Here is a 19,008-nt window from a genome sequence, read left to right on the forward strand (position 1 = left end):
CAGAAGGGTAGTCTGAAGAAACACATGAGGATTCATACAGGTGAAAAACCCTTTAGCTGTACAGAGTGTGGGAAAGTCTTTGGTCACAAGTGGGTTCTGAAACATCACATGAGTATGCATACAGGTGAAAAACCCTTTAGTTGCGTGGCGTGTGGCAAAGTCTTTGGTCTGAAGAGTAAACTGAAAAGGCACATGATGACTCATACCCGTGAAAAACACTTTACTTGTACAGAATGTGGGAAAGTCTTTGGTCACATGTGGGTTCTGAAACGTCACATGAGGAATCATACAGGTGAAAATCCCTTTACGTGTACATATTGTATTAAAGTCTTTGGTCACATGCATAATCTAATTCAACACATGAGGATACACGCAGGTGAAAAACCCTTTAGTTGTGCGGAGTGTGGCAAAGGCTTTACTACCGAAGGGTATCTGAAAAGACACATGAGGACTCATAGTCAATGTAAAATACCATTTACTTGTATAGAATATGGCAAAGTTTTTGGTCAGAAGGGTATTCTGAAACTAAGCATAAGGAAGTAAGTAATTCAGAGTGGATTATTTTGGTGTTTTTTTTGTCAGAGAACAAAGAAGTCTGTTCAGAAAGTTTCCATTTTCAAAGAATTAAAGTCAAGTAACATGTTATCTCATACCAAACAAATGTGTGTAAAGAGGAGGTTTACACTGAACAACAGGATACACTGTAATACATTATGATGTGCAGAGGAATCTACTAATGTAAACATTACCAAATAAATAATTTGAGTACTGAATCATATGCTATTGTCACTTTTCCATGCATAGTCCCCGCTCACCATGAAACATGGAATGCTTTAGGGCCATAATACATGTCTGATCTTGTGATCAGTGTTGGGGGGGGTAACGTATTACAAGTAATGCCATTGCCAATGTAATCGGAATACTATCTTTGAGTAACAACCCAACATGTTAGTTTTGCAATAAAAAAAAAGTGGTGCAACTCCATGTGGGCGTCCCCAGGGGGTCCGCGAAACTTCCAGACCCACAGGACGGTTGAGAAATGACAGAGTTACCGTGGGGGGGTCCCTCTACTGTACTGTACTGTACTGTCACACCCGAAATCATATATACAGTTAATGTGTGTGTGTTAGGCTGCGCAACAGTGACAAACGCTATTTTCGTGCTCCTTAGAAAAAGCTCCTTAATGAAGTGGTTGCACCACTTAAAAATATGGCGTTTCATATGTGTTTCACCCGGTTACTTGGTACTGATTTGGTTGCACCTGCACAACATGGCAGAGATTCTGGGCAGATTCACACGTGTAGTTCGGTAGACTCGAGGGTGAAGTTGCAACATTGTTGCATTTTTGCGTTCACATTGTACTTTGTCAAGCACAAAGCACACAGTTGAGACGGTCGACCGTTTATTGGACAGAATTTCTAGGGAAACCTATGGAAGTACATTGTCCATAAATTACTTCATAAATATGTGTTTCAGGGTTTACAAGTAGGTCGACAGTCGCTCACTTCTAGGCTAGGCCTACTTCATCGACGAATGGGGTTGCACACCGAAAATAGCTCATCTACAAGCTCACAATGCAACATTAGTCTCGCATAGCTGGACAACTATTCCAAAATTGTGGGAGGCAACAGTCTGGGCACGCGGGACTAACAGATTAATGCATAGGCTAATAGCCTGTGTCTACCTCTACCTGTACCAATTATCATTTGATAAGCTACAGCGGATAATGGCACGCAGGTGGTAAAATATCATGGGGGCAAATCTTTTTTTATTAGCCTTTAATTGTGTCACCGATGTGGCCTTTTTATCATTATTCATTTAGGACTTTGGACTTGAAACTACCATTACTAGAACTACCCAGTAGAGGTAGGCTATAGACCTTATGCAGACCGCAGTTATCTTGCCATTAACTTAATGGCAGGGTGGCAAATAGCTGCAATATGCGGCTGCCATTGACAACCCATACTGTACATCCAATTCCAAACAGCAAAGTCCTATCTGACATCAAACTCACCAACATTGCAGCTGTACGAAAAGCTATCCTCTTCAATTCAAGGGCACGCATTCATTTTTTACCTCTGGCCACACTGGATGATGATGATATTTGCCTGATGAAGACCTTGTAGGTCGAAACGTTGCAATTAGTTGCCTCTAAATAAAGTAAGTCTCGGGGCTCTAGAAACTAGTGTGCGGATGTTCTTTCTCTTCCACACTGGAGGGCCCGTCACTTTTTATTTTGGAGAGTGTGGTGTTTTAGAGGAGGTCTTCCCGAACGTGTGCGTATGTCAGACCAGTTGATACGAAGAGCCGTTTTTTGTCCAGCGTCCACTCTAGTCTGGAAATGGCACATTTCTTACATCGAGTAGAGTTAGAGTTAAAATTTCAACATTTCAGGTTAAAATCTCTCTTTTTATGACGGATGCTAATTATGATTTAGACAATATTTCTAAGTTCAAATTAAATAGATTGATAGAAGATGACATACACAGAATAAATATTAGCATATATTTGTATTGTATTTTTGTAGGTGAAATAGGTTATAGATTAACTAGGCTATAAACCCCACACCCCACAGTACAAGGTAGGAAAATGTGCCAAGTGCCCATTTAATGGGGATCAATAGCCAATTTAAATCGGCAACAACCTTTTAGGGCACATACAGTATACAGTGTAAGTACTCTAGTATGAGACACACACACACACACACACAGGTCAAATGTAAACTATATCTCTTGTTGTATTGTTCCACAGAGAGCAGTTGAGACGAATAATCATCTATAATTTATTCTGACCCCTCCCGAAAAGGCCTACCTGTCCTGAACCCTTATCCATAATTCATACATTATGGAATTAGTATGGACTTAGATGGTTCGTCTCAACTGCACTGCTACAATGATAAGGACTTGTCTTTTCTCAACACAAAAACCTCTATTTTTTAGTTTTATTATACTTTTTCATAAAGTAAAGTAACAAGTAACTAGTTACTTTTTAATAGTAACTTGCCCAACACTGGTCCCGACCCACTGTTTGGGAACCCCTGGTCTACTACAGTACAGGGTCCATGGGGTCAAGTAAAGTAAAGTTTTAGACCACGACACAGTCGGGTTAGGGTTTTTGACATTAGGCTTAGTGAGAGGGTTTGTGAGGTTGGGGTTAGGGTTCAGAAATACATTTATCAGTTCTGTATTTCTATCAGAAATGCATTAATCAGATGTTAATTATGTCAGAAAGGCAGTTACCATTGTGGTCCAAAAGTAAACAAACTATGTATCGTTTACGACCGTCAGTCAGTGATATTTGATAGTCTGTTTCTAGTGAAAATTAAACTAATTCAGCAGTAGTAACATTAGCGTCAGTTGATTCTTACAATTTAGGCATTTGGCAGACGCTCTTAATCCAGAGGGATTTACAATAAGCAAGAACAAAAAAGCATGGCAATACATCACATACATAAAAGTAGTTATCATGAAACATGCGTAAGCTAAGAACGTAACAGTGGAATATCTATATAATGAAACTATACATATAAACTATACATACTATATATATATACTATAAAGTGCTATGACTACATAAAAGGCAATTCTAGTGCTGTCTACGTAGCATGCTATAAGTCTGTGTAAAATGCTATCAAAGTCTATTCTTCATATCCATATGAGTGAAAGTGTGAAACGGCCTGGATGATATGTTTATTTTTCAAACACAGTTCTTATATGAGGCGATCTAAAATCCCCTATGGGGATTACAATGCAAATAAAAAGTAAATAAAAGCGCCCTCTACCGATATTGACGTCAGACTTCTGTGCTCTATAGTATTAACCTCGTGTCACCAGGCTATGAATTCTGCCATTCATAGTAGGCTACTGATTCTGTATTGTAATTTCCTGCCAGATGACTACAAATCATTGACTACAACATGACAAAAGTTACCATCCGCTCCCGACCGGATCATAAACCCGAAATGGAATGCTGCCCAGGCTACTATAGAGGGTATGCACATGCATAAAGTGAATGGCAAATCGAGTGGCAAAGTGAGTTTAATGTTGTTTAACGTCATTTAATGCAAGCAGATTTCTGTTTGGATGTATGGGCTGTCAAGGCCAGAAAATATTTTTTTGCCACTCAGTAGGCGTTCCCGCAGAACTTCCGGGTTTGATGATGATGTCACATGCATACCCTCTATAGTATGCATGTCAGAAGCAGTTGAGGGCTGATTTCACCCCGCTGCGCTGTAACAGTACAGGGTCCATGGGGTCAGGGGTCAAGGTCAGGGGTCATTCCTAGCAGCTGTAACAGTGCATAGTAGGAGTAGATCCAGGGTCTGGAGATGTCCTGCGTTGTGTCCAGTCCCTCTGCCTCCACCAGCACACTACGTCTGAAGCACAACTGCTGCTCCAACAGCGCCCTCTGTCTGCAGGAGAGAGACATAACACCGTTGACACTTAAATGAGTAGTTCAACCAAAAAAGTTGTGTAAGGAACTTTAGGTGTATAAGTGAGTTGACTGGGTGAATGGATTAATTTGGAGCATGTATAGCTGCCTTTACTGTGAAAAGTCCACCAGTACTCTCTGATAGATAAATTCTGACATGTTGTTTACACGTCATGTCAAGTTGGCCACTCCATCATATTCTGTTGCTCAACACATATAGAACTTGGGCCCAGTCCGTGTTCCATATAGGTCATATTTGGTCATCTTGCCCTTTTTATCATTTTACTCTTAGCCTACTGCCTGTTTACTCCGGGTTGTTCTCCTTATCCTATTTATGTCATGTCACCATCCACGTGCCTAATCATCTCAGCCCTATATTATCCTTTATATTATTTTATCATATTTATATTATGGATTTCCTGACGCCACATTCAGATTTTATATCATATATCTTGTTGACTCCTTATTCGGTCTCCATACTGTCTGTCCCCAGGCAAGTTAACTCGCATACTGTGAGGCCTATTTTGATTTGAGACATGTATTTGACCTTGGTGCCCAGTGAGAAAGTAGATAGCCGGCCATTTCTCTGTTAAAGAGTTCACAGCTATCAGGGAAAGAATGTTATCTTCAGGTTGCCATAGCAACGCCAGCGTCCACGCTTTCCCGGTCTATGGTCATCAATGACGGAACCAAGGAAGATGTCACGATACCAGTCTCATCATCCATGTGCTGGTCCAATGAGTGCTCGACAACGAGCACCACCGTGGGATATTGCGGAAATGAACAATCTATTGAGCCAATGAACGTTTATCAACAACTGACGTCAGATGCAGTATAAGCCAGGAAGATGCTGTGAAGAGGGGGAGTTCGGATCCATATTGGAACAATTGAATACTCTAAATTATAGTGATGTATTGTACTATTATTATTATTATCTGAACCATGTAGCACATTCTCTATGTAAATTGACTTTATTACCTACTAAAAATTACAGTTAAAACCTTAAACTTCCTCTCAGAACTTTATTTCGTCTGTCTCCAATTCGTTTTTAAGGTATCCTTCTATTTTTTATGGTAGAGTGACTGTCATTCAAGATTTAAAGGGCTACTCACTCATTTTTAAGGTAAATACAGCACGGTATTTGGTCTCCCTGCTGGGTTATTGAAGGTATATATATATTTACAGTCCTTTCTAATTAGCATTACAGAATAGATATAATTTATTTTTATCCATTAATACGATCCTTGGGGTCGCCGGAATTTTATTTCCATCAATTGGTCGATCGAGCCGGATTCAGAACCCTGCAAGTGTTAATCACTAGACAGGGGGACAGAAAAAAGAATCAGTTTTTTTCCAAATTTACAGTTTTTTTCCCCCCATTTTTTTTCCCCCATTATAATTCTTTTTTTAATTAGACATTTGTGTTGCCTCGTTTGAAGAGCTGCTCTCCATCTTGACTCCTTCGACGTGAACAACAATATATTTATTTAGCGCTGTGGCATAGCGTAGCTTTTGCTTTTTACTAGATAGTTTAATGATTATTATGATTCATTTATCTCGTTCCCCTCCTCAGCTGAGACGATTTTTTCCCTGTCCGACTGTTTTAATTTACGCTTTTCTTATCTACATTTGTTTTGTGTCTCCCATTACACTCCCGTTAGCGTGCGCTTACTTTGTAATGCATGTCAGTGCAGTCTCAGTGTGCGTGTGTGCGTGCGTGTCTCTCCCTCCCTGTCCATCCATGCCCTCCTGAATGTGATGTGCGTGTGTGTGCGTGCGTGTCCCCCTCCCAGTCTGTGCTGTGGGAACGCCATCTTGTTTTATAACTTCAGAAGTGTATTAGGAATAGTTATTTTTACAGTTTTTACTGCATTTACATTTTTTTATCATTGCCTTAAGATTACATCTGGATATTTTTCATAATATTACATGTAACATTAGGTACACATTTCAGTGTATCCTATTTTGTGTCTGTATGCCTGAAAGAGCAGCCCTGTCTGTCTATCTGCGTAATATCTCTCATGTGAAATGCACAGTGTGAGAACAGTCTCTTTCTCTCTGTCCTCCCTCTATATGTGAAATACATAGTGTGAGTGACATATGTCTCTGACATATGTCTGTCTCTCTCTATTCTCCCTCCATATGTGAAATGCACAGTGAGAACGGTCTGTCTCTGTCTGTCCTCCCTCCAGGTGAGATTTACGGGGATAACGCTGGGTCTGTCTCTTTCTCTTTCTCTCTCTCCCTGTCTCAGTGTGTGTGAATCCATGCCCTGCTGTAGGTGATGTGTGTGCAATGTGTGTATGTACGTGCTTGTCCATAAGCGTCAGGATGGGTTAATTATAGGAGATATATCGCAGAATGCCCTGAACACTTAAACTAAATTATTATGTGCCAGGAAGGGTCCAAAGTCGAAATTGCTGATATCCTGGTACTAGACTCTAAATTGTTTGTTGTTTTAAAATCCAAGATAGAACTTATTCTCCCTATTTATCATTTTTTTTATTACTACATTTATTTTGTCCAATTTAATTAATTTCATTTTCTCCTGCATGCTAACGAATGGTCACAATAGGTTGTCTATCATATATCCAACTTTGTTTCAGGACATGTACAGGTCCCATATCTATAGTTTCGCTATACCTCTCCTAATTTCATGCTGTGTGTGGCAGAGCTTTGTGCTACAGTTAGCTGCTGGAGTACACTGCTTGGGCCACCTTTTCTTACCATTATATTTTCTGCTCTTCTAGGCCGGAACAGTAGAGGATTAACAGGGTACTTATTTTATCTTAACCGTGACCCTCAACAGTATTTAACTCTTAGTTATTCTCCCTTTAGAATTATTTTCCCCTTAAAGAAACATTTCACCATTTTCCAAAGTGAACAGATCACACTGTTCTTTCCATTCATTTTTTAAGTATATTCTCCTCTCTTTTAACTACAGGAGGGAGATTATGTAGCCCATTTTCATTTCTTTCATTTGAACACTTTCATACCGGCATTTATTTTATAATTTTCTCTCCATTTCATATTTTCCGGCTATAGGCAACTAATGCCTATTTTGCCATTTATGGGTACGATGTCTCTGACATACCAGTTAGCACTGGGGGAATGAGTGTTGAGGGTAGCCATCTCTTCACTCCCGTATACTTTGCTGATTCGTGAACTACGAGACAATTTGACCGTCTATTTTTGGCCATTAAGTGCTAGGAGCCATGAAGTGCTATCTGCTAGTTTATCGAGAGGCTTAACCTGTCACGTGTTTTTGTGTAGGGTTGTCTGATTTTCTTCCTCTGCGAGGAACACCTTTTTATGACTTTTGTGAAAGTCAATTTATAACCGGTGCAAATATTTGTTTAAATTTATCATTTATTAGTCATGTTTTTGCCCATATGATTTAACCTGTCTCACCCACGTGTTATAGTTTTCCTATATGGAATTCTGCCTGCCAGTAAACCCTCAAGTATTGTATTTTTTTTTTTTTTTTTTTTTAAACACCCAGTTACATTGTTATTATACATTCTCACCTGATATTTTTCCCTGTATAATTCTGATATTTTGTTTTCTTTATGGTTCACCCACAGGATTTCAAGAACCACTATCACTGGTATAGACGTGAAGGGCGGGGTTTCAGGAGATCAAGGTGAGTGACATATGCGGGTCATAGTGCACTCTCTTGTTCTCTCTGAACCTCAGCCTTGAGTACTGGAAACCCAGTGATAGTGAGTACTGTCAGTTCATTAGTAATTATTGATTATTGGTTATGTTTTCTACCTCACCATGCCTTTAAGGTTAATTTTATTTCACCATGCCTCTAATGGTTATTTTTATTTTTATTTTTTATTACCCTGATTCAATCATTATTTTTATTTTTGCACCAACCACACTCATACTCGTACAGTTGTTTTTTTGTTTCCCCCCACCCCCTCCCCCCTTCACCCATTGTCCTTCCATTTCTTATTTTCTTCATTTGTTTTTATGTTTTGAGAACACTTGCTTCTTTGTTATATAAACAGCTATCTTATCACCATCCCTCCCAGTTTTGGGTGCATTCCAATCGGGAACGCAGCCTTCCCAACTTAAGGTTAAATTTAGTCCATTCATGACACTCAAGGTTAATTTTATACCGTTTTTGACACTCTCAGTTTTAGGGTGTTTTCCCATTTTTTTACCATGGACATCCACTGTCTCCATAACTTAATGTAACTTATTTTATTGATGTTATTGATTTGATATTAATATTGGGCCTTGGCCAAAGTATTTTTCTCTCCTTTCTCTCCTCTGATATTCATATCGCAGGTAGTCAAAGAAGTCAGAACCAAACCTCTGCTGTGGCATTCCATTGCCATTATCCCATAGTTAAGTTACCATTCTGAATTCAATAATTCTTCCACATATCTCCCAGTTCATATCTCCAAAACATGTTTTAATTTTTCCCCTTTCATTCTGTTCATCCATTCTCAAGGAACTGGTGTGCCTCCCCATTAGGACCGACGAGGACTCAGGAAGTATTGAATAAAGGGAATGAGGAATATACCATCTCATGTGAGTTTTGTCAAAATTATTTTGAGGATACATGGACATAGATCCTATGGACTTGTATCCAGGCCTGTTGGCTATGAGAACCCACCTTTGTGGGTGATAATGTTAGTAACGTTTCCACAGGACCCTAGACTAAATTTTTTGACTTTTCACTAACTTCTCCTGTCATAAGGATAGCCTCTCTTAAGTTTACTGTCGTTTGCTGTTTGAGAGCCCTGAAATGTGACCCACTGATGTGATCTGAAGGAATGTGATTAGTGCACCTGGCTGACGAAGCCCCCATGTCGATGCAGGTCCTGTGGTCCATTTGACCTTTGGCTCCAAATTTTAGGTTGTTTTCGGTCATTCATTTTATAAAGACCCATTTTTGGGTGGAACATGACATGGTATTTTTCTGTTTACCTTAACTTCAATGCCCCTTACCTCAATGTAGATATTTAGATATATAGATATATTTTACCATCCCAATTTGTTCAACACCCAATCCCATTTGTAGCTGTAATCTCATACATCTTTCTCCCCGCTTCTATCTTTCCTATTTTCTTAATCATTCTCATTTTTCAGATCCACCATTCAATCAATAATCAGTTCTATTGTTGTGGTATAGGGAAAGTCATTTGAGGTTTTCTACATTACAACACCTTGTTCAATTATTAGGTACATTTATATAATTATTTTGTTGCTAGTTGCTTAGCTTATGCTTCTATTATTATTATTTTTTATTAAAAAAAAAATAGGTTTTAATTGTTTTATTTTTTTTCCACATTCGGACATCCTAAATTCCATAAATTATAATTTACCTTTTCCCATTTTTAAGTAGGTTTATTTTGTTGCCACCTTGACATTATTTGTAAACTAAGGGCGGAGTTGATAGATAAATTCTGACATGTTGTTTACACGTCATGTCAAGTTGGCCACTCCATCATATTCTGTTGCTCAACACATATAGAACTTGGGCCCAGTCCGTGTTCCATATAGGTCATATTTGGTCATCTTGCCCTTTTTATCATTTTACTCTTAGCCTACTGCCTGTTTACTCCGGGTTGTTCTCCTTATCCTATTTATGTCATGTCACCATCCACGTGCCTAATCATCTCAGCCCTATATTATCCTTTATATTATTTTATCATATTTATATTATGGATTTCCTGACGCCACATTCAGATTTTATATCATATATCTTGTTGACTCCTTATTCGGTCTCCATACTGTCTGTCCCCAGGCAAGTTAACTCGCATACTGTGAGGCCTATTTTGATTTGAGACATGTATTTGACCTTGGTGCCCAGTGAGAAAGTAGATAGCCGGCCATTTCTCTGTTAAAGAGTTCACAGCTATCAGGGAAAGAATGTTATCTTCAGGTTGCCATAGCAACGCCAGCGTCCACGCTTTCCCGGTCTATGGTCATCAATGACGGAACCAAGGAAGATGTCACGATACCAGTCTCATCATCCATGTGCTGGTCCAATGAGTGCTCGACAACGAGCACCACCGTGGGATATTGCGGAAATGAACAATCTATTGAGCCAATGAACGTTTATCAACAACTGACGTCAGATGCAGTATAAGCCAGGAAGATGCTGTGAAGAGGGGGAGTTCGGATCCATATTGGAACAATTGAATACTCTAAATTATAGTGATGTATTGTACTATTATTATTATTATCTGAACCATGTAGCACATTCTCTATGTAAATTGACTTTATTACCTACTAAAAATTACAGTTAAAACCTTAAACTTCCTCTCAGAACTTTATTTCGTCTGTCTCCAATTCGTTTTTAAGGTATCCTTCTATTTTTTATGGTAGAGTGACTGTCATTCAAGATTTAAAGGGCTACTCACTCATTTTTAAGGTAAATACAGCACGGTATTTGGTCTCCCTGCTGGGTTATTGAAGGTATATATATATTTACAGTCCTTTCTAATTAGCATTACAGAATAGATATAATTTATTTTTATCCATTAATACGATCCTTGGGGTCGCCGGAATTTTATTTCCATCACTCTCTGTCTGCAGAGAGGAGATTACATGCACTTACATCAGATGTGAAAGGTCCGACAACAGCACTTTTAATTCCAAAAACCATTAAACTAATGCTCTGGACAAACACCTACTATTACAAAATTAAAGACGCACGCACGCACGCACGCACGCACGCACGCACGCACGCACGCACGCACACACGCACACACACACACACACACACACACTCATTCTTTCTCATGTGCACAGTGCACACATGCATGTGCACGCACACACACACACACACCTAGCAAAGCGTTGTGCTTGCAGCGCAGCCTCCTGCAGGGCCCACAGTTTAGCCTCTTCCTCCCTCAGCCTCCTGTCCTCCTCTATCCTCCTGCTCTCCTCCTGCTGCTCCTGCTGTCTGAGGAGGAACTCCTCCCTCTCCTGCTCCCCCATCTGCTGCAGCATTGCCTCTTCCTCCTCTCTCCTCCTCTCCTCCTCCGCGTGGAGGCGCTCCGCTTCAGCTGTGGGGTAAACACAGACATATTATATCCTAAACCGCTTATGCTTATAACCACAGCCCGCTTCTGTGGCCAACGTGGAAGTGCCTCTCGCCGCTATCCGGAGAACTCGCCAGTTTACCAACTCGCCGCAATTTTGTGCATTTCTTTTTACTTCACATTCATTTAAATTGCATTGAATTGAAAGAGAGTAGAGGATAGTTGTTTAGAGTTAGCACTAGAGAAAGTAGGAATGCTAAAAGTTTAAACACCAAAGTACCGAAACAAATAAACAATGTAATTCATTAGTAAACAATTCCTGAAATGGTAGGCCATGGTATTCACATACTCACCTTTTTATCATCATCTAGCTGACCATTTAATTGCACAAAATAATTTGATCACTTTGGAAATTAACTATAACATCTGTGAGTTTGACATACTACAGTGATGAAGACAGCATGTTAGCATAACGACATTTATGGAGAATTGGCGACTTGGTAAACTGGCGAGTTCTCCGGTATCCCTCGCCTACAACAACTGTGGACAGTTTTTTTGGCCGATTAGGTATAGTTTTTGACTGCGACGGAGGCGCGCCGTCTCAAGCAAACTTGAGCCATGCGAGGCACCACAGATATAGCAAGCTAAAGCGAGTGAGTTGCCGTGCCGAAGGTTGCGAAGTTGGATTGAGCCGACTCAGCGACACAGCTACCAAATTACTTGAATTAGCTCAGTGGTAAAAATGTCCAGCACTTGCGCAGGAGACACAGGTTAAAGGTTAACTCTGAGAGGATACAAATGATGTATTGTGTGCCCTGACAAGGAAAGGACATGCAGGCCTGGAGCGCTTGCAATAAGCTACATCTTCATCTTATATGGCAGTCATTCTCAAGAACTACCAAGGCCAACCGGTTCAAAGCCTGTATGGAAACTATACTTCTTTATAGTGCCGAAACATGAACAAAGAATAAGGAATTTCTGGATCGTCTTGGCGGAACATACACAAGACTCCTCATGCGTGTCCAGATATCCTTGCATGGAAGAACCATCCAACTAAAGCTCAGATTTATAAGTTGGCATCACTCCTATCTCCGTTGCACAAAGATGACTCCACACAGAGCAAAAGACCAGGACCAGGCTACTCTCAGAATTAACACTGTTATAATTTTATGTGTTAACAATTTCATTCAGATTTAGACATAACGTAACGCACATTCTCCGTCATTGGTGCTGAGCCAAACTGTTAACAATTTATCTCTCTGTCTCTCTCTCTCTCTCTCTCTCTCACCCGCACGGTGTCTCTCCTCCTCCTCTCTCCTCCTCTGGAGTCTCTCCATCTGTCTCCTCCTCTCCTCCTGCCTCCTCCTCTCTCTCTCTTGTTCCTCTCGTTCGCGTGCCGTTCTCTCCATCTCCTCCTCCTCGCGCCTTCTCTTCTCCTCCTCCTCTGCGTGCCTCCTCTGTCTTGGAACCAAGGGAGACACTTTAACAACGTGAGCTCTGTGTTATTCTTCTGCCTACATATGTCATGTCCTACAATGAGCAAATAGGGGAAGGGGATCAACGTCACGTGGTTCTTTGTTTGACCCCGCAAAAACTCGGATGTGTGTCTCAAAGAATATGATTATTGGTAGAATCGCGGTAAGTTCAGAATATTTGGTGGCTCCGTTTTCATACACAATCAAAATAGTCAAAATAGCACAGTTGCGTTGTGAGCTTATAAGAACAGAGTCTGAGCTGTGCTACTGAAGCTGTCGGCAGGGCCATTCAGAACAGAAATTCAAAGGATTTCTTTTGTTTTTTGCCAATTGGGTTCCCACTTCTCAGATTGTGAGCTTGTAGATCTGCAATTTCTGCTATAAACACGGGGGTGCCTTGGGCACAAAAAGTTTGAAAACCATTGATATGAAGAATCAATAAAATATGGGGAAATGGTGCCCCCATTTGGAGCTCATGTGTTAGTAATAATAGGGGAAGTCTGCAACAGTATACCCTGCATTCTACAGCAGCCACTTATCCATCAGTTATCACATTGTGACAAGTTGTAATGTATGCTGTTAATCTACTATTATTTACAAATAAACACATAGCTTACATGGCACCACAGTTGTCGTGGCCGAGTGGTTAAGGCGATGGACTAGAAATCCATTGGGGTCTCCCCGCGCAGGTTCGAATCCTGCCGACAACGCAACGTTTTCCACACAGCTGTGTGTGTGTGTGCGTGCGCGCTGGGACATTCTGATCTATAAATAGACCACTGACACAGTCACTGTAATCACAAACTCCCCAGACGGCTGCAGAGTGAGGCTTTCCATGACTGTGAATTACTACTATATTATATCACACATTCTATGTGATATTATGTTATACTATTGTAATAACTATTTACGGATAATAATAATTACGGGTCCATTTGCTTCCATTTGTACACTCAGAATTACGGCCCGATTAGGCTCCATTTGGTTCCTAACGATCAATCATCTAGTATGGGGACCCCACTTTGACAACCACTGCTCTATAAGAAATGTGAACGCCTACTGCTACTGTCTTTTCTACCAATATGCATTGCATTGTATTGTATGTATTACTGATGCATTGACTACAGTGTGATTCTATCGCTTGATAACATTCAAAGCGGGTGGTTTGGAAGCGCTCGTTGGAAATCACTCACCGGTCCTGCGTACCACCGTTTCTAAATTGCACAAAATGCAGGAGGCAGCAGAAAACGAGCGCTTCCGAACTCTGACACTTATAACAATAATCATCTGCATGGAATGTATTGACAGAAAGTAGCTCATGCCATGTCTATGGGGATTGTTATGAAACAAAAACTTTCCGTACAGCTTGTTGGTGAGTTTAACGTTGTTTAATACAATCAGATAGGACTTTGGATGTATGGGCTGTCAAGGCCAGAACGTTTTTTTTGCCAACTTCCGGGTATGATGATGTCACGCACATAGCCTCTATTTTGTGTTGTCCTTTTAGCATAACCTCTGACTGTACTACCTTTACTGTTTACAAAGTTGTTAAGTATTCAATCAATCAATCAAGCAATCAATCAAATGAACCTGGCGGCCTCAGCTCTGTGTCTCTGCTCCTCTTCCAGCTCCATCCTCATCCTCTCCTGCGTCTCCTCCCTCTGCTGCTGCCTCCTCTCCTCCTCCTCTTCTCTCTCCCGCCTCCTCCTCTCCACCTCCTGCCTGCGTTGCTCCGCTCGCTGGGCCATCTCTGCCCTCTGCTGGTCCTGAGGTGCCGCTGCGCGCAACTGCACCTGGAAATAAGGATCCAAAAGTTTAAATTGAGCTTTTAACAAGCACCTGGAGTACCTTTTATTTTCGGATGTGGGCATCTACGGTTAAAAATGCCAAAATATTGTACAAATGGAATTCATAACATCACTGTCCAAAAACGTTGACAAGTATAGTAATACAAACGTGTGTGTGTGTGTGTGTGTGTGTGTGTGTGTGTGTGTGTGTGTGTGTGTGTGTGTGTGTGTGTGTGTGTGTGTGTGTGCGTGCGCGACCTCTGGATCGACTGTGTTCAACATCAGCTGCTCCTCCGTTGCCATGACAACGGAGCATGAGGACGACAGGAGGCGGTTACGGGATGACAGCGGCCACACCTCCTCCGCACAGGAAGTAGTGGATTTCCTGTCAGCTGACTGCTGGGACCTTGCCGATTGGATGTCAGTGACGTCAGCTGACTGCTGGGAGACTTCTGATTGGACCTCAGTGTTGTCAGCTGACTGCTGTGAGTCTCCTGATTGGACGTCAGTGATGTCAGCTGAGTGCTGGGAGAATGCCGATTGGACGCCAGCAGCGTGGAGGTCTGTCTCCATGGCAATGTCTCCATCTTTGTCTGTTGACAGTGGTGGAAAGTAACTAAAGTACTGTATTTAACACATTCTTAATTCAGAGGTCTACGTCAAATGGTCCTTTATAGTGGTTAATGATAGCTCATGGTCGTAATGCTAAATACATTAGCATTGAGTTGCTAGGCAATGCAGTAAATAGAAAATGTACCGTACACAAGATGGCCGCACGTATCCACTCGTCGTTGTAAACATCTTTTCAGATGCCTTTATCTCGGATTCCTTTCCCAGATTGCACCCTTTGTCAGAATAAGCTTTATTCAACGGCCCACAGCCAAAGAACTGACGCCCGCGGTAACACAGTGTCTTCTACGAGTGAAAGTTAATAGTAGAGTCCCTCACAACACACATCGTTAGTCTACATCCGGTTTCCGTGTTCCAGTGGATCCTTCCAAATGAAAAATGCTGGCCGTTAACATAAGAATATGTTAAACAAAAGTAACTTTTTTCTCACTGGTAGATCTGTCACAATAACCATTCCACATAAACGTGCATCTGACAACTTGCCCTTCAAACTGATTAAAAAGCTCACTGACCTTGACATTGACCCCCTGCTCTGTATCTGTAACTGGATCAAGGGGCCAGTGAGGCTATTCAACGTTGAAGCTCTGGGCCCTAGTGGTAGGAGGAGGGACTACAGGCGGACCCGTGGATTCATGACCGGGAAACCCTGTGCAGCTGGGCTTTAACATTGAGCGCTCGGTTGTAGACGTTCTGAGACGGTACTTCCGGCAGTCTTCCGGGTGCTTCAAAACGCCACTGAGCAACTTCCACTGACATGAATAGCTGGGGGGGGGCGGAGCTTCGCGCCAGTTCAGTCTCTATCCTTTTATATACTCTATGAACTGGATCCTTGTCTTCCTTGTGAACGGACCCCAGCAGGTCAGGATAGGTGACCTCACCTCATGGCTGAGGGAAGTAGGGGTGCTGGGGGGGCTGTAGCACCCCCTCCCCCCAGGCACAGCCCCCCCTCGAACAGGAGGGGAAGAAGAAAAAAATATGCTGTATCACAGTATTGGCACCTTATCCTGGTGTCAATTGCCTGTGTCAGTTCGTTCATATAACTTGCGTGTGGAGAGGGAAAGTAAAGGCCACGTTTGCGCGTGAAAATGCGCGAAAATGCGCGTGCATGATGCGTGTGCACGCGCATTTTTGCCCCTGCGAGTGTAAAGTACTTCCCGCGGGCCTGCCTCACCTCCTCAACCATCACCCTGAACACTCCCGCAAAGTTGAGTCTTCTCCTCTACTCCCTCTTCACTTTTGACTGCATTCCTGTACATGGCTCAAACCATGTCATCATGTTCGCAAACGACACCACAGTGATTGGCCTCATCAAAAACAATGATGAACGTGCCTATATGGAGGAGGTACAACACCAGGTGAGATGGTGCGCTGAAAACAACCTCGCCCTTAACACCACCAAGACAAAGGAGCTGGTTGTGGACTTCAGGCGGAGCAGAAAGGGGAAGCCTGCCTCTATCCTCATCGATTGGGTGGAGGTGGAGTGTGTCACCTGCTTCAAATTTCTGGGGGTCCACATTTACGCTGATGGTATGGAAGCGGAAATCACTGCAGAGGGTGGTGAAAACTGTGCAGCATATAATAGGCTCTCATTAACAACAATTGAGTCCATTTACAAACAACGCTGCTGGTCTGCTTAGTATCATTAAGGATGCCTCCCACCCCAACAATAGACTGTTACACCCCTCCCATTCACAGAGGCGAAAGGGCTACAGATGCCTCAAATCTTCTACCGGTCAAATTGGTAGAGAGTACCAGTATCCAACCCTAGCAGGCGCACACCCCACCAGTGAGACACAGAGTGAGTAGGCAGACAGAAATGGTGCCATCTTCTAATAAGCATTTGTGAGGACCAATTATATGAAGATGCTGTTGAAAAAAATGGTATGAAGTGCTTATTTAAGTAAAACAAAATCTGTAGTACCTCTTCCACCACTGTCTGTGCGTCTGTCTGAGTCCGTCTGTCCGGGGGCGGGGCTGAGGTTGAGAGGCACTAAACCCTCTTCCTGTTCCTGCTGTTTGATGTTGTCGCCCTCTACTGGTACAGCATCATTATGTTTACCTGAAATCACTTTAGTTTATCATTTTAGTTTAACCACTTACTGTAGACCCTCTATACTTATAACACAGACCTGAGTTTCACTGTACGTTCACTGCATTCTTCTAAATATAATGTTCTATAAAGTATTTACAGAACTACTGCTATAGATTGTTCAGCTTTACCAACAACAAATTGTTTCAGTTTCTTCCTCCTTTTTGTCCTCTTCCCAGTGGACAACACCTCCTCCTCTGGAAGGGTCTGCCTTGCTGCTCTTCTCCCTCCTCCTCTCTCCGCTTTCATCCCTGGTTCTCCTCTCGCTCCTCTCTCTCCTTTCATCTTTCTCTTCTTCTAAAAACAAACAAACAAACAAAATGTCTCATTTAATGCCAATGTGTAAATAATCTAAAACAGCGGTTTCCAAACATCGGATCAGGACCCATTTTTGGGAAAACACAATTATAAGGATTAAATTATAATTTAAAATAAATCATTTGTTAACAAAGATAAGAAAAAAAGACAAATAAACAAAAATAACTCAGTCATAATTGCCAGCTGCAGCAAGCTCTTGTTTATAATCAGTTTGTGTGCCACAGCCTCTGCCTCAGCAGCTTCACGTTGCAGCGTTTGGGTTTTATGCCGTGGCTTCTATTCAGCATGCAGACTTTCCAGGAAAAGAATGGCTGTAGTTTTTATTAGCTTGGAATTCCCATCAATGTTGTCACTGGTACGCAGGTTTCTGAACTGTCCGTAATCCACCAATGAGACTTGCAGAAATGGTGCTATCTTATAATGAGCATTAGCGAGGACCAATAATTATTATATTAAGATAAAGTTGGAAATGGGTGAAGTGCTTAGTGCTCCTTTACAGAATCAATCACTCGCACCACATTCTGGACTGTAGGCGTCTCCTGGGTCTCTGCTCTGTTGTGATTGGACCTTTCCATCCCCTGGGTCTCTACTGCGTTGTGATTGGTGCTCTCCTGGATCTCTACTGCGTTGTGATTGGTGCTCTCATGGGTCTCTGCTGCTTTGCGATTGGTGCTTTCACTGCTTTCCTTCTCCTGGGATTGGCGCTTTCCTTCTCCTGGGACTGCTGCTTTGTGATCAATGCTTTCCTTCTCCTCGGTCTCTGCTGCTTTGTGATCAATGCTTTCCTTCTCCTCGGTCTCTGCTGCTTTGTGATTGATGCTTTCCTTGTGCTTCTGGCTGTTGATTGGGGGATCAGGATCATTACTTCCTGCTTCCTGTCGCTTGCCGTGTCCTCCCCTACCCTTCTTCTTCTCTTCATTGGTGTTCAAACAAGTCTTCTTCAGTACTCCTCTCCTGCACAGAGAAAGAGTTATGCTTCATCTACTGTTTATCCATTTGTACGACTGTCACACAGTCGTACAAATGGTTGAATAAAAGTTGAATAAAAAATGAACAATGCAGAAAATGCTAGGTTGTGATGTTGTGAATATGGGCGTGTTTGGAAATAGCGTGCTGAGTACACTGTGCAATGCAAACTAACAGGCGATCGCTCTGGTGCGGTATTTCCGAACGCGCCCATAGTTTCATAATGTGTTTGTGTGTTGCGTTAAAAGAGACACACCCTTTGTGTCTTTGGAACTGTGTTGAAATTACCCTAACTGTGACCTCCA

At 41.9% G+C, this 19,008-nt stretch overlaps 1 protein-coding gene across 1 annotated transcript in view; it reads right to left on the reverse strand.

The window, feature by feature from the left end:
• Nucleotides 1-3,855: 3,855 nt before the first annotated feature.
• Nucleotides 3,856-19,008, reverse strand: part of kiaa2012 (KIAA2012 ortholog) — a gene marked incomplete at its 5' end in the record, with an annotated part of 35,048 nt that continues 19,895 nt past the window's right edge. The window contains 8 exons of the mRNA XM_079517766.1: nt 3,856-4,411; nt 11,243-11,462; nt 12,727-12,899; nt 14,504-14,706; nt 14,959-15,293; nt 17,252-17,389; nt 17,551-17,716; nt 18,253-18,691. Of these exons, the coding sequence (XP_079373892.1) occupies nt 4,255-4,411; nt 11,243-11,462; nt 12,727-12,899; nt 14,504-14,706; nt 14,959-15,293; nt 17,252-17,389; nt 17,551-17,716; nt 18,253-18,691 (1,831 nt within the window). The 3' untranslated portion in view covers nt 3,856-4,254. The remainder of the gene's footprint in view (nt 4,412-11,242; nt 11,463-12,726; nt 12,900-14,503; nt 14,707-14,958; nt 15,294-17,251; nt 17,390-17,550; nt 17,717-18,252; nt 18,692-19,008) is intronic.

The sequence above is a fragment of the Electrona antarctica genome (assembly GCF_951216825.1).
Source record: "Electrona antarctica genome assembly, chromosome: 13".
Classification (NCBI taxonomy): Eukaryota; Metazoa; Chordata; class Actinopteri; order Myctophiformes; family Myctophidae; genus Electrona; species Electrona antarctica.